Below are 16779 nucleotides of genomic sequence, written 5' to 3'. Positions count from 1 at the left end.
TTACTATCACACCTGGCAGGGGAAGAATTAGACGAAACTAGCATTGTGTAAGTGCAACGCATACAAAGCAAAGCATACGTGATGGTAGCAAAAGATGTATTAATAAAGATTTTAAAAAGTCTAATGCTGCTGTGCATCGCCTCAATGGTTTACACATTAAATGGGAATGGTCACGTTTCACACTGTTTTTGAATTTGACAAGCAAAAGTATATTTTTGATCTGTTTATTTATTTTACTTAAATATGTCTTTATTTAATATACAGATCAATATGTTTGCCCATATATAATACCTATTTAATTTTAAAGGTACACTATACACACTTCATATTATGTTGTTAAAGTGCTTGCAATACTGCCCCCCATGGTTTACAAATTAAATAAGACACAGTGTTTTTTAATTTGACCAGCGAAACTATATTTTTGTTCTATTTATTTATTCCCTCAGACTGCCATTAGAGGTCCTTCCTGGGTCAGTGCTGCACAACTTGCAGCACTGACGTACAGCATCTCCACGCTATGCATAGAGATGCTGAACCCTCCCCCATAGACATGCATTTATTTAATACATCTCTATGAGGAGATGCTTATTGGCCAGGGTGGCGTTTGGCTCTACTCTTTGGACCTGCTTCACCACCTTGACTGAGATCATCATAATTTACAATCTCAGCCAATGTAATGCTTTCCTATGGGAAAGCATTGTATTGGCTGAGATTATCAATTCTGATGATCACAGCCAAGGAGGCAGATTGGGGCCAGGGCCAGCGCTGGCAGACCAGCGGTGCTGGAATAAAGGTTCGTTTTTACTCTATTTAAGGAGGGTACAAGGGGGCTAGAAAGCTAAATAGTGTTTTTATCACTATAGAGTCAGGAATACATGTTTGTGCTCCTGAGCCTATACTGTTCCTTTAACATATTAACATATTCCCCATATTTTTTATCTCATTTTTAAAAGGACACTGTAAGTACTTTATTAACTTAATTTTTTTGCTGTTAAAGTTCTTGCAATATTGCTCCCCATGGTTTACAAATGAAATGGGACTGGTCACATTTCACACAGTGGTTTTTGAATTTGACAAGCCAAAGTATGTTTGTTCTATTAATTTATTTTAAAGGGACACTATAGTCACTAGAACAACTACAGCTTATTGAATTTGTTCTGGTGTGTAGAATCATTACCTTCAGCATTTTTGCTGTAAACACTGTCTTGTGATAATTTCACTGGCCACTCCTCAGATGGCTGTTAGAGATCCTTCCTGGGTCATGGCTGCCTAAAATGCATCCAAACATTCAGTGTCTCCTCCCTCTGCATGCAGACACTGAACTTTCCTCATAGAGATTCATTGATTCAATTCATCTCTGTGAGGAGATGCTGATTGGCCATTGGCTATGTTTGAATCATGCTGGCTCTGCCCCTGAACTGCCTCTTTGTCAGCCTCAGCCAATCCTATGGGGTAGCATTGTGATTGGTTCAGGCTACCACTTCTGCTGATGTCAGCACACTGCTTGTTTTTTTGAGGCAAACAGCATGCAGATCTACAGCTTCTGGCTTGAATACAGTAAGATTTTTCTATATTTATGGAGGCATGAGAGGCCCATGGGGGCTAGTTGGTGGTTTTAACACTATAGGGTCAGGAATACATGATTGTGTTCCTGACCCTATAGTGATCCTTTAAATAAAAACATCTTTGTTTAATATAAAGATGAATATATTTGCACATTCCCCATAATCCCTATCTCATTTTAAAGGGACACTGTAGGCACTTAACAACTTAATTTTATTGAAGTTGTTAAAGTGCTTGAATTACTGCACCCCCATTCTCCTGGCCCCAGACCCCAAAACACTTTAGTTTACTAATTAGAGTGCTTGCAGGCGTGGCTTCAAGCCACCCCTCCAATCCCTCTGGGAATGAGAGCCAGGAATCTTACTTTAACTAACTGTGACATTGCCCATGCACGCACACTGCCGTTACTGTCAGCCATAGATTGTGTTCAGTGATTCTCTATGGAAGAATCTAAGGCGCATCATGGCGAGGATAATGCAACCCAAAGAGGAGGTTGCAGCAGCGCAGATGGAAACTCTGCGCTGGAGAAAAGGTGAATAATTTGATTTTAATTTAATTTGTTAATTCTATTTTACATAGGTTTTGGGGCTGTAGCATTAGCAATACAGATATGTATCCCTAATGCTACACTGTTCCTTTAACAAAAACTCCAGAGATAAATAACTATTGAGGTCAACTGACCACATTTACATGAATGTTAGGAATTGGGAAATAATGGTTATATAATGGAAACATAATGCAGATTTGCATGAAAATAAATACAATTTAAACATTATTCAAAATAGCAGTGCTCATTATCCTGCACAGTCAGGAAAGGTAATTTAATCTGATGCTCACATCTGCATGCAAGTGACAAAATAGTATAGATCAGTAGTGTTTTAATGTGATGAATACACAATAAAACACCAAAAATAGACACATGACAAACCCCTTTCATTAATGTCCTCTTTAATAGGTGATGTGCATATTATTGGGTTTTAGAAAAGATATTTGTTTCTTTAAAGAGATTAGCAAAGACCATGTCCCAAGCATCCAATTTTGGTGAAACAATCCCAGTTTGGGACCCACATTACTTTTACTATTTAAGAGTTTGCTTGGATTTGTTTTTGTTTATCCAAGCACAATTTTCAGAAAGTACTGGAAATCATCAATATATAAGCGAAATTCTGAGACATTTCGAACAGTGTTAAAGGAACACTGTAGCTATCATAACCACAGGTTGACATGGTTATGGTGTTTGGAGTCCATAAACGCCCGCATAACTCAATGTTTAGCAGAGATGGCCAGTTCCTGGCAGCATGCAGCACCATCTCCATTTACAGTATGGCTGAGGCAGGGTAATGCAACAAAATGAATTAGGGAAATCTATGAATGAGGGTAAAAAAATAACAAAACAAATTAAATTGATATTTTGAGAAAAGAGGAAGATCAGAGACAGAGAGTATATAATAACATTACAAATATATATACAGACAATGTTAAAACATGTATAAAAGGAACTAAAACAAGCGAAATAATACATAAACACAGGAGGTATAGATATCACATCAAAAATTTACATATAGTTTGTATATGAATCCTGTGTATAATTAAAAAAAAAAAAGAAACAACACAAATAGAGGAGCACATCGAGAGACCATTTACCGTTGATTGAGTTTAGAATTGCAATATGTCTTATTTGGTATATATCCTATAGTAGGGATCAAATAAGTTATATCAATATGAAAATAGAAGACATTAAGTACCGTATTTATCGGCGTATAACACGCACTTTTTCTCCCTGAAAATAGGGGGAAAATGATGCGTGCGTGTTATACGCCGATATACCATATTTACTTACCTGTCTTGAAGCGTGGGCCGGTGTTCAGCGTGCACCGCAGTACTGGAACTTCAATTTCAGGTTCCGGTTTCCGACGTGACTGAAAGGAAGTGTGCACTTTTATGGGGTATTATGTGTTTTTAAGGTACTATTTTGGGGTTTCATAAAATTGTATGTTTTTCTGTGCTTGGAGATAATTGGGTTAGATTAGTACAGTTCCTGATTCAATTATCTCCCAAGCACAGAGGAGGGATTCCATTGTTTGTGTATAGGAGTGTCTCACTGTATGGCTCTGTTTTTATTGGTTTATTCACTTTGTGTCCCTGTGCCCAACAAGGTCCACCTGGGTGTCACCCTTGTTGGGAAACTTGCATAAAAGGCCAGTGTGCCTCCATTAAAATGCTATTCTAGCTTACACTGCAAAACTGTGTGTTGTCCTGTTATTTGAGGGAAAGAAGATTTACTCCTGTGTCTGCTGTTGAAGCTTGGAGGGATTTAACGAAGAAAGTCCTTGTAAGGAATAGAGCTCCCAGGACTGAGTGTCGTCCATTGCCTGGGGGTGTCTTGAGCTAATTCCCCATTCAGCTCAAGGAGGGAGCGGTTCCAGGACCCCCAGTCAAGCCACGGCGACTGAGGACAAGAGTGCTGAGGTTTGTTACCTGTTCCAGCTAGGAAGCGGTCCTTGGTGGAGGTACCCAGCCAGGGGAACAGTGAGCTACGCTACAATTACAATGTAACAATGTAACTAAAAACAATGTAATATTACAGGAGAATGAGCTCTGAATAGGAGTTTTTTTAGGATTAATGTATTTTTACAAAAAAATATTTACAACAGCAACATCACTATCTCCACCAGGGGAGTTACCTAGTCTCCTTATTCTCCAGTATACAGTGTTAAAATGCCATAATTATTTTTAAATTACTCAAGCGTAAGGAACAGGATAGTTGGTAACAATGATTTCATTTCAGCCTGAAAATTCCCATTCAAGATATTAATGTAGGAAGCTGATTTCATCTCACTGTAGACCTGGCTTTTCATCCTGGTCACGTTTTTCGAAGCAGAATAACCTTGGTTTTCTATTAGAAACAATGATGCAAAACTAATACTTTCCAGGATTAAAATGAAGTCTATTGTAATTTTATTTTGAAATTCCTATACAAGTGAAATCTGATTAGTCATCACAAACTCAGTGTGTGATGTATCTCCTGACAGGTAGAAATCCTTAATGATACAAGTGAGTGATGGACATAAGACAGGCTTTGGTTTGGCATCTCTCAAACATTTTTACCTTTTAGACATTTTTTCTGCACAATCTCCAGTCCCTCTTTGCCCTTGTAGCCAGAGGAATTGAAGCAGAACATTAAAGGATCAGGGAAGATTTACCATAATTTAAAACTATTACCTGGCTCTCCACTAAATCCCAATAGTCATCCAGAAATTGGTTGACATTTTCCAGCCAAACCCTGGCCTACCATAGGATTCAATAGGAGTATTAGTCAGAAATGTGAAAATATTACATTATGTGTGCATACTCAATTTCTCACAGGGATAATTACATTGAGGCTTGTACATGGACATTGCTAGCCTAGTGGACCTGCCCTGGGTTGTCAGGTCATTTTCCATATTGCTACAAAATAGAAAAATATTCCTTATTGACTCCAAAACTGCTTTGCAATTGGATGTCTATATGAATCATGTTTTAAGTAGAAATACAAACGTGCTCTTAACACTATAGTGCTGCAGTGGCTTTTCAGATGCCCAGCCTCCCTCAGATTGCAGTGAAAAGGTAATGTTACTCATCTTTTCTTCCTTACCACACCAGTTCTGCAGTGGATGGCAGTGCCTTGATGGCTGAGGTCATCAGTCTTGATGAGCTTAGCCAGTCCAATGCTTTCCGAAAGTGAGGCTATATTGCCACGAAGTGCTTGTCGGCATCTCCTCCATGTCTCCATGCAGAGCTTGGAGATGCTGAATGTACGTGCTGCACACAGTGCAGCATGAGATAGGAAGCATCTCTAGTGGCTGTCTGAGTGACGGTCTCTAGAGGTGTTACTAGGCAGCAGAGTAAACACTGCCTTTTGGCTGAAATGGTAGCATTTTTATTGCTCAGCCTGCATATAGGCGTATAGGTTAGGTATAGACACCAACCATAAGGTCCCCCCACTTATAAACTCCCAGCAAACAAACACTCTCTGTGCTAAACCCTATACTCCTAAGGAAACACCTTCGAGGGTGTTCTAATCTCAGCTCAAACTAAAAATAGAGAAGGTTCCAAGAGTTTAAATTAATGTGAAATCATCTGTGCAGAGTGCTCAAATCGTGAGTGAAGTAATGGCTAAAAACCCGACGCGCGTTTCAGCGTGTTCCGCACGCCGTCATCAGGGGTAACGCAAGTGCAGCTAGCCCAGCAATCTGTTTTATACCCTGCTTATTTGACCGGCATCGGTGAGTACACCAATCACCGATCGTCCCGCTAATGACGCAAACGGGGCGTGTCTAAAAGCTCCGTTGCGTGACTCATTCGGCGATCAGGGATTCGGCCCCGTTTGCGTCATCCCCCAAATGCCCAAGGCAAATGTCTTGTTAGCCTTGCGGCTAACAGACATGCTGGGCGGTCGGGCGGCGCTGGTGGGCGGCCGGCGAGGGAGCACTTCCCCTGAGCTGTCTGCTCAGCTCCCTCGCGCGCCGCAGAGTGAGGCTGGGAGCCGGAATATGACGTCATATTCCGGCTCCCAGCCTCACTCTGAGGCGCGCAAGGGAGCTGAGCAGACAGCTCAGGGGAAGTGCTCCCTCGCCGGCCGCCCGCCCGCCAGGCAGTGCCGCCCGATCGCCCAGCAGCAACTGGACCACCAGGGAGGAAGAGACACCCCCCCCCCCAGCATTCCCAAAGGTAAGGAGGCTGGGGGGGTTAAATACATTTAAAAATGTGTTAATGTGGGTGGGTGAGTGTGTGTCTGTATATGTTAGTGTGTGTGTCTGTGTCTGTTAGTGTGTGTGTCTGTGTCTGTTAGTGTGTGTGTCTGTTAGTGTCTGTGTCTGTTAGTGTGTGTGTGTGTGTGTGTGTGTGTGTGTGTGTGTGTCTGTTAGTGTGTGTCTGTGTCTGTTAGTGTCTGTGTCTGTTAGTGTGTGTCTGTTAGTGTGTGTCTGTGTCTGTTAGTGTGTGTGTCTGTGTCTGTTAGTGTGGGTGTCTGTTAGTGTGTGTGTGTGTCTGTTAGTGTGTGTCTGTGTCTGTTAGTGTGTGTGTCTGTGTCTGTTAGTGTGCGTCTGTTAGTGTGTGTGTCTGTTAGTGTGTTTCTGTTAGTGTGTTTGCCTGTGAGTGTGTGTGTCTGTTAGTGAGTGTGTCTGTGTGTGTCTGACTGTGTGTGTCTGTTAGTGTGTGTGTCTGACTGTGTGTGTCTGTTAGTGTGTGTGTGTGTGTGTCTGTTAGTGTGTGGGTATGTTAGTGAGTGTGTGTGTCTGCTAGTTTGTGTCTGCTAGTGAGTGAGTGTGTGTCTGTTAGTGTGTGTCTGTTAGTCAGTGTGTTTGTCTGTTACTGAGTGTGAGTGTGTCTGTTAGTGTGTGTGTGTTTCGGTTAGCGAGTGTGTGTTTCTGTTAGCTAGTGTATGCGTATCTGTCAGTGAATGTGTGTTTGTGTATTTATAATGCGGGGCGGGGGGAAAGGTTGGGTGGGGGTGGCGCGGGGGGGGGCGCCTGAGTTTTGTCCTGCCTAGGGCAGCACAAAACAAGGATACACCACTGGGCTGGATACATAGAAACCTCATGCCTACATCATGAGAGACCCTGATAAGATAGCGAGAGGGAGAGATGCAAATGAGGGGGTAATGATGAAACTGGAAAACCATGAGGGAATTAAGAAGATAAGGTAGACAGAACAAAAATGTGGGAAAAGATGATTCAGATGAAGAAATCCATTTAAAGATGAGAAGGAAAGATGGGAGGAAAGAGGTAGGAGGGGAGAGAGAGGCAATGAGAAGAATTTCAGTTTAGTTATCTACAGATGTCAGTATTACGCCCACATATCTCATTTCTTAACACATAAAGGTGAAAAGCGAGTCTAATACTTGCTACTATGCAAACTAGAGGCTTGAAGTCACACTGTCTGCTCACATTTCTTTTCTGTACACATTGCATTCACACGTCTTTGGCGTCACGCACTCATCAGCATGTATACTCAAATACAAATCATTTTAACCCTTGTACACTGGGGACGTAAAGACAGGATTGCACTGCTTGACTCAATAGCTAAAGTTGCATCGTTATCCCTGTGATATAAAACAGGGTATGGAATACTATTTCCATAATGAGAAAATCAAGCATATGTTTTAGTGTGAGAAGCAAATAGTTTCATCTTATTTAATCCCATGTTTTCAAAGCAGTAGAGTTTGTTATCCTAAAATATAGGGCAACTACTGTTTTTAACATTCCACTTTTACCCAAGATATTCACTAAAGGATGCCCTTTTTACGTGTAAATAATATTAAAATTAATTTTAGAAGGCAAAGATCAGGGAAAGACTAGAATAGGCTCGAAGAAGCTACTGAAATGCTCACAATATGCTTCTCTACGATAATAGCACCCCCACCCTCCCAAACTAATGAATCACAGCATGTTTGTGTTAAGCTTGTCATTTCTAAAGCCAAATGCCTGTATTGTGCTGTCATAATGTAGCCTCAAGATGGTGAATCAGTTGGCAGAGCAATAAGGGTTCAGTCACTGCACAACAGTAACCGCTACCAACTGAGTCCAGCTGTCAGGCGTGCAGAAGAGAAGCACCCATACAAACAACATGACATGGGCTTTCCGGTCTGTGGTCCATACATATGGAAAACTGAATAAATATTTTGCGTCTGTAATTAAATCTATGGTTGTAATTTTCAGATTACATTGTTATTGCTGTGTGCAACTTGAAGCACTTAAACGATGGCACAAATTAAGTATGTAAATCCAAGCACATTTACACATTGTGTGTCAGTCAGTATTGATACAGCTAGGATACTTTTCCACCTGGGATAGAAAATGTTACCCGTAAAGAGCTGTATGATGTATATAACCAACACAACATTCTTATATTGATGTTGTATTGCATACAATGCTTTAATGTGAGAAAAGCGTGTTTGTGTGTGTGTGTGTATTGTATGTTTATATGTATTATATCATTAACATTTTCACTGCCATGCAGCAAATTTCAAAGCAACAGAATCATTATGATTTTCATTGTCATCTATTTATATACAGGGTCAAATGATGACGTACTACATACATTATGTAAAGAAAATAACAAAACTCAGTTTGACAAAAGCAATCAAATAGTAGATCTGTTACTGCAAGCTCACAATCTAATAGAATAGGAGTCAGGTGAGACAAGAAACAGATAATGATGTGCAGAAAACAAATCCCACAGATGAAAGAGGAAGACTGTGTTGGTTATATTGTAGATGTTATGAGATACGTGTGTGTTGGGGTTAGTTTCAGTGATTTGCAGGCCCCTTTAAAAAGACACATAGTTGATGAGTTGCCACAGGTAAGGCACAATGGTATAATGAGCATAACATGAGTCACACAAGAGATGTATAGTGAATTCTGACCAAGCTGAGGAGTTGATGATCAGCGGAGTGAAGGATAGCAAGTGGGTCGAGGAGGATTAGAAGGTGAAAGTGCCCTTTGGATATTGCAGAGATCAGACAAGGAAGACCTTCCTTATTGTTGTCTCAGTAGAGTGAGGGAGTTTAAAAATTGGACTGAAGATGGTCAGAAAGGTCATTAGAGCAGAGAATCTTAATCAAACAGTTCTACACAATTTTCAAGTAATTTAAGGTGCAAAGAGAAGTGGAGAAAAAAATCTATGAATGTTAGAAACCGTTGATGGGAGGTTTCTTCAGGATATGTGTGATAAAAGCATGTCTAAAAGAAGCTAAGACAGTTCCAGTGCACAAAGAGAGGTTAACGAGGCATGCAAAGGATGAGCACAGTGTGGAGGAGAGGGAATTAAGGAGGTGGGAAGAGATAGGGTCAAAGGCCAAGACCTTGGGTTTAAGAAGGACAGAAGATCATGTACTTCTAGAATATGTTGCCAGCTTGTTTATTATGCAAAAATGTTCAAGATTGGAAATGGAGTACAAAAAATTAAAAACCTACTGCATGACTATCTATATGACATTTTTAGCATTTACTATTTTCAGAACTACAAAGATGAATTGATTCAAAACAAGCTCTTTAACCCCTTAAGGACCAGACTTCTGGAATAAAAGGGAATCATGACATGTCAGACATGTCATGTGTCCTTAAGGGGTTAAGCGGTTTTGAGATTAAACTTATCTCTCTGTGGCCTATTTTTATTGAATACCTTCTTAATTGATTGAGTTTCTGAAAAAGTCAAAAAGAACAAAACTAAATACATAATTTTAAGATATAAACTTGGCTTAGAAATTGAATGCCATATATTAAAATGAATGCATGACTACCCAATGTCTGTAGTGTAAATAAACAAAATTAAGCTATTGCTCAATCCAAACTAAAATAAATACATTTATAGTAAACATTTTGATAAATTTTCTTTTGTATGAAAATTGCTGTAGATTTTTACGTATCGGTCTGTGGATGTATACAGCACGTTACTTTGATGTGTGAAACAGCCATGCATGCCAGATTAGCAAGATCATTTCACTGTCAATAAATACACTTTATTTACCAAAATGCAAAACAAAAACAAAATATATATATATATATTTTTTTAGACATAATAAAAAGCACTGTTGTTCACCAAACAAGACAAGAAGTGGCTTCTTGCTCTGAGTTTGTACCTTGGATTTTTCCAGGACTAATAATATTTGGAATTATTATGCAGCATGTTGTACAAAATAAGAGGAAAATAGCATTTTACAAATTCCTAGCAATACACTTATAATATATTCACTTTTAGAGATTTTGATGTCAGTAGCATTTAACAACGTTTTATCTATTAGATAGACAACTCAGCAGTTTATTTTCAATATGAGGGAAATTATAAAATCAAATGGGTACATCTATCACTGGGTGTATGTTCCAGCAACCCCAGGACAAAAATACAATAAAAGATGCCACCATATTAAAATGTCATTGCCATCTATATTCTTTAAGGACCAGCTGAGTGTTCACAGGATTACTGATGGTATATTCCAGAGGTAAGCAAGTGTCCTTTATTGCCCTGTCCTGGTGACACTATTGGGTTAATCTTTAGCAGTGATATTCAATCATTTGGTGAGGACCCATATTGGATCCTCATGGTGTCAATGGGTTCTCAATGGCTTGAGAAGGGAATTTGATTAGGCTCCAGGAAAGTGCCCAAAATAAATTGCCTAATATATACACACACATGCATAATGTAACTGTTACAGAGGGGGACCAATAAGGTCATTTTGAAGAGTGGGTCACCAAGATCAGTATGGGTCCCAGTCACGAAAAAAGGTTAAGAACCAATGTTCTATAAAGTATATGTACACTCACTACACTAAAAAGTTCAGAATGATAAGGTAAAAACTAGAGTTTTCTACATAAGTATATACCCACCATCATGTTTTATTGGCACAACTTAAACACACAAATTGAACATGTGGAAAAGATAGTTTACACTTAGTAATGACAAACTGTGCTATTCTCTGTAAGTCTGGTTTATGGAGTTTCCTCTTCCTCATCTTACAATGCCACAATGTTCAAGAAACAAGGTGGGAATAACAGTGTATAATATTTAAAGACATCCTTATAATAAATTAACTTCTCATATCAGAACACTCAAGTGGTCCACTCAGTGTTAGCCGTAGCTTTAAGATTACACTTATATGTCCTTTACAACTGAATCAATTTCAAGGTTAGATCCTCATTAGACCAGAACAGATGCTGGAGACAACAAAGAGATCAAATATTGGTGGAAGGTAGGGGTGTATGAATTAATTGTTTTTATTAAAATAATTCCTTCCATAAAGCACCATGGGATTTTGTGACCAGAATTCTTGCCAGTACTTGCTATGAATGTGGTCTATTAAAAACTAATAATTAACTAGCCTACTTTAATATAAATATATAGAGGCATGTCTGGTTCTCAGGTGTTCCAAAATCTTCAGCTCTTTTAAATGTTAAAATCCCCCACTGGCAACTAAAGAGTTAAAAGAAAGCACAATATTCTGTTAATTAGAATGATCTCAGTTGTTTGAAGGACGGTTACAGAATCAGAGTGCCAGAAATTCACAAATGTGGAGAAAACCAACAAACAATATTTTCGCTCATCCTTTGCAAGGTGTACAAAAAGCACAGAAAGTGTTATATAATGGTACTCAGTATCTCTGTTACCTTCTGATTGACAGGGAAGGGTCATGTTTCTCTCACATAATCTTAGCAGTGTGGTAAAGAAACAAAGGAGCAAGGAAAGCAAACCATCTTTTATTTATTAAATAAGCATTGATACTTCTTGCTTTATAATCTATAAATATTTAAATCCACACATTTTGCTTCCAAACCCAGGTTGTTGTTTTTTTTTTTTTTATCTTCTCTCGTTGAAATGATCTGCAGTCTCCTAACACTATTCTTAAAAAAAGAAAAGAAAAAAAAAAAAAGTACTTAATAGCCACTCTCGATCATCATTCTGCTATTCTACTTTTATTGCAATTAACCTATTTTCTTCTGAAAGCAGATGAGGGGAATGTGGGAAAATGTATCACTCACCATGCAGACAATCAAATAATATGACAAAAACACAAAGAAAAAAAACCTTGAACGTTTTCTAAAGGTTTCTTTCTTTCAGCATGCAATACTTTTTTTTTTTTCACCACTCACAACAAAATTAAATATATATATATAAAGAAGAAGAAAAAAAGAAAAACTCCAGGTAGCTACAAGAGAGGTTTAGATGGACTGTTACTTTTCCAGATCTGACATTGCTAAAAAGAAGCATACCAGGGTGAGAACAGAGATTAGCTGCGAATCAAACTTTTACTAACCTTTGCACAGCAGGGCAGCCAAAACAATGGGCAAGGCAGGGCACAGATACCTTGCCCTGCATCTCCCAAACCAATGTGCCATCTTTAGGGTCCTCAAACCGAGCTCAACAGAGTTAGGACCAACAAAAGCCATATCCTCCTGTGATGTGAGAGTTTAAAAAAAAAATCAAAATTTAAATATAAATTAAGAAGAGTCAACTGTTAATCCAACTTCGACTGGTACAGTGTGGGTCTACTGGGTGCATCTCTAGCATGGCACAGAGGGTATGAGTGGCGCAGGAAATCAAACTTTGTGAGCTCTGCAGTGAATTATCCAGAAAGCAGATAGTGTGTTCTGATTGACTTATTTAAGGCATATTTGGGGGGGATGGAGGGAGTCCCCTCTCAATCTCCCACATGCACTTTGCTTTGTGTCTGCTTTACTCCCGAAGCTGCTGTGAGGATCCCAGCTCCAGATGCACCCAGGGCGAGAGGAGGACACACTCTTCAGCACTCTGCTCTCCTAAAACCAGCAGCATCTTCCCAGCCCCACCAATAACAGAGATCTGGGCGAGCTGGAGAAAGCAAGGGCAGGAAAACACCCCTGCAACTCCTAGAATGTGAGAGTGGGCGGGCTTAGGGGATTGGCGGCTTCTCTGTACCACTAGCAGGCTCGGTGGGTGCTGGGAGGAGTGGGCACAGGGGTGGCAAGGGGTGTGTGAACAGCCTCATATGAAGAATAGGTCTTTACTGGGAGCTGCCTGGTGCCAAGCATGGCTTTGGTTTAAACATGATGTCTCCATGCTCCGTGTTAACATGTTTCTCTTCATCTACAAACAATGCCTACTGAGTTAATCAAAGCTACTTTACAAAGGATCTTTCAAAAGGTACATGTGGGGTTTAAATCGAATATATCGTAGTGCTTTATTTTGGATTTATTTTTATTAAGTGGCAAAACATACTATAATGGGAACAGAACAGTTTTTTTAATTTTGTTGTTTGTTTTTGTGTGTGACATTTTTAATGAAGCAGTCTCTGAAACTTGCTTGTTGGTCACAGGAAACACATATTGTCCTAGCTGTGTTTTTTTTCGCCATCCCCAATATTAACCCCTTCAATCCATGGGCTCGTTTTTCAAACTCCTGGGTCATTGCAGACGCATTTCATGTTTAGTGAATAACCCAGACTTTTATTTACTAAACCGGGACATGTCAGGAATTCACTAGGGGATGGAACTGTACAGTTTTGGTCAAATTGGGCAACAATCGCCATCTCCAATTTAACTATTGTGTCCAGTGTTGCCATTAGTTCTAAAATGTGCCGAGTCCAGTTAACAGTGACTCAATAGACAGTTATCTCATAGAGGTAAAACCTGCTACAGCAGATTCTGCCAAACCCATTCGAGCCAATTTGGGGCAATTAAGGTATTTCGATATGGATGAAATCCACCTCAGTGTCATCCTTATTGAATATTCTAAACTCCGAATTGATACAAATTCTTCCTATCTGCATTGACTTTCATGATCCCAGAACTGGGACAAAAAAATAGCTATAGGACATGTTCTCTGCTTAACCTCTCCTAAAAATTACATTTCAAAAAGTATTTTATCCCTCCTCCCCCATAGGAGCATGTGTCTAGCATAATAGTCCAGTGAGGGATAAAATACAACCTGGGGCTTTTGTACTGTCACAGACCACTGTCACTGCCCCATTGTGTGGTCCAGAACATCTCCATGTATCAGATGGTTGGGGGAGGGTGTATAACATCATTAGTTATTGGTGCTCTGACTCAGATAGTGTCAGATCACTGGAGAGAAGATATATAATGATTTGTGTTTGCAGAAGACATGCTTTAGCATCCTCTGAGCATAGTATTCTACATTAACATTAAGTTGATTATGACTGGTTTAGTATGTAATACACTGTATACTGTATTTTTTGTTTATAGAATGTGAACATGGGTTTGGGAAAAGTTTCCTTAGGGTATAAATGTCATAGATGTTAATTAAGCATTGATTGGCTCAAGATACTAAGCTCAGTGTCCTACCAACAAACACTGTGAATGCTTTCATAAAACTCTTACAGAGAGCAACATTTACAGAGCTGATGAAATACAATCAAAGGAGCAGTCACTTTCTTAATTATAGTGTGAAGAGTGATCTCTCATAGACATCCACAGTGGCTGAATGTGTAGAAGCTAGTGTCCAGTTTGGTGATGGAGCTGTTAAAAGTACACTCTAGGCAACTTAATGGGGCACTCCAGACTCCTAAAACAATTTAGCTTGATGAAATTCGTTGTGTGTAAAGTGTGTCCTTTTTTACATTTTGCAAAAAAAAAAATTAAAATTGCATGTTTTAATAGAAATTGACACTTTATAATATATTAACCTTGTTACACATCTGGCAGTCATTCAGATAACCTTTTATGTCCTAGTTTGTTTAGCTCAGTGGAGTTAAACTCAAGAGGCAGCAATTGCTCAGAGCACCTGCCTTCCAAAAGGATGCAGACAAGAGATCTGCAGCTATTGCAAGTTTTTTTATATATATACCCCCCTCCCTCCCCCCCCCCCCCCCACCCTGCCCCCAAAAAAGCCCAAATACACACACACACACAATAGATATATATTTCGGATTATATATGCGCACAGAGAAGCACCCTGGTCTAATTTCAAATTGATTTTAATTTTTTTGGGGGAAGAGTGCCAGAGATTTTGGATATTCATATATATAAATTTTGTGTATTTGAGCAGTGTAATGTTCCTTTAACCTGAACAACCTATTGATGCAAGGAGGTTAATGGTGCAGTTCCTCCATGTTTTGTCAAAGCACTGTCAAGAAGTTCACCACCCAAAGCTAAGCCTGTCTGCAGCTGCTGAACATTGCAATATTATCCTTCAAACTGTGATATCAATGATGGGCTGCAAATGAGGGTGGACTGAGAACACAGACAGTGGTGAAGGACACAGGGCCCAGGGCTCTTGCTGGGGGCCTGTATACCCCATGGAGAGTTGTAATAAACCTGGTCTGGAGTTCAGATGATCGACCCAGCCAGTCCGCTAAAAATAAGGGGTCCTGTCACGTGCAGTGCCCCGATGTGCCCACTTTCATCTCCCCATGCTTGGATACTGTATAGAGAACCCAACATCTTACGCTATGATCAGCAGTGCTTTTGCCACTGCCTATCAAGATCACTAAACATCTGGTAAGCCACAGCTTTGTGAAGCTTAGGGATGGAAAAAGAGCAGCAGAAACAATACTAATTGTACATTAATGGGAAAGGCACTCTATACAGTACCTAGAGGTCCAAGTCCAAGTATTTATAATTCAGACATGAAACTGCTACATTAGCTAGGCAACAGCAGGGATGGTGAACTTTGGGTGCCAGGAGAATCATTTGGCAAAATGCTCAAACAGAACAAAAACCAAAGAAACTGCACCTAAAGACTCCTTGCACCATAACCACTTCAATAAACTGGAGTTGTGGTGCTCAGAATGTGCCTTTAATCTACGTAGCTTTAGAGCAAAGAGGAGCCTTTAAATCTGTATTTGCTCATGAATAAGATAAGATTTATTTTTCAGTTTAACTGCTAGGCAAAGCCTGAATTTAGAAAGAGGGCAAACACTGTCAAAAATGAGATTACGTTGTAAAAGAAGGAATGCTCTTTGAAATGTTTCATTAACGCAGCAGATCGCTCGCTAATAAAATAAAAACATGGCTAGTTCTTTTTCAGCATGTGTCATTGCAGTCTTACTTCCCTATGTCATTTAATTGTATCAGGCAGCACAGTTTGTGTTACATCTCCCTGCACTGTCTTCTCTACCTATTTGCTAGGTAATAGATGTGCAGAGTGAAGCACATCACTGTGTGCATGGGCCATTATTCCTCTCTCTCTGTCAAGTCTTCATTCCATCACACTTATAATGAGAGCTCTTGTAATGATTTCCTGATGCTTCCCTGCCCAGAAATACTACAAACGTACAATGCCTCATTTAGCATTTAGTTTTGCATTAGTGAAATAACTGCTTGGTTGTTTCCTATGCAAGTCGAAGTAATGTATTTATGCAAATATGTCCTGTTTTTTAAACAGAAAGCAGCCACTCTCAACATGAGAGAACTGTAAAATGTAAGTAAATTCCCTTAACTTCATCAGTACCAGGCAGAAAAGAGAAAAAAATATATAGGAACATTTCCCAGTGCAAAGTCTGTTTTTTTGCAGGGGTTGGTACCGATATTTGACGTTGATCTCTTTTGCCTGTGAGCTAGTCCTATGACAACAAACAGTCACTAAACAGTGGGGTCAATTCATCATACAGCATATTTCAGTGATCTGACAATCTACTAAAATAGCCAAGTTCAATACAATCTCAATTTCCTGCTTGGACATTTTTTTAAGCATCAAAATCATCAATTGATGGTTTAAAAAAAAAAAAAAAATATCCAAGGATTT

The 16779-nt window shown here is 39.4% G+C and overlaps 1 protein-coding gene across 1 annotated transcript in view; it reads right to left on the bottom strand.

Moving 5' to 3' along the window:
- The window catches only part of TMEM132B (transmembrane protein 132B), a 604598-nt gene extending 592112 nt beyond the window's left edge, over positions 1–12486 (bottom strand). Inside the window, exon 1 of the mRNA XM_063454335.1 lies at positions 12353–12486. Coding sequence (XP_063310405.1) covers positions 12353–12485 — 133 coding nt within the window. The 5' untranslated portion in view covers position 12486. The remainder of the gene's footprint in view (positions 1–12352) is intronic.
- Positions 12487–16779: the final 4293 nt, after the last annotated feature.

The sequence above is a fragment of the Pelobates fuscus genome, chromosome 5 (assembly GCF_036172605.1).
Source record: "Pelobates fuscus isolate aPelFus1 chromosome 5, aPelFus1.pri, whole genome shotgun sequence".
Classification (NCBI taxonomy): domain Eukaryota; kingdom Metazoa; phylum Chordata; class Amphibia; order Anura; family Pelobatidae; genus Pelobates; species Pelobates fuscus.
The sequence above is the reverse complement of the archived record's forward strand: the minus strand, read 5'-3'. Positions and strand labels throughout refer to the sequence as shown.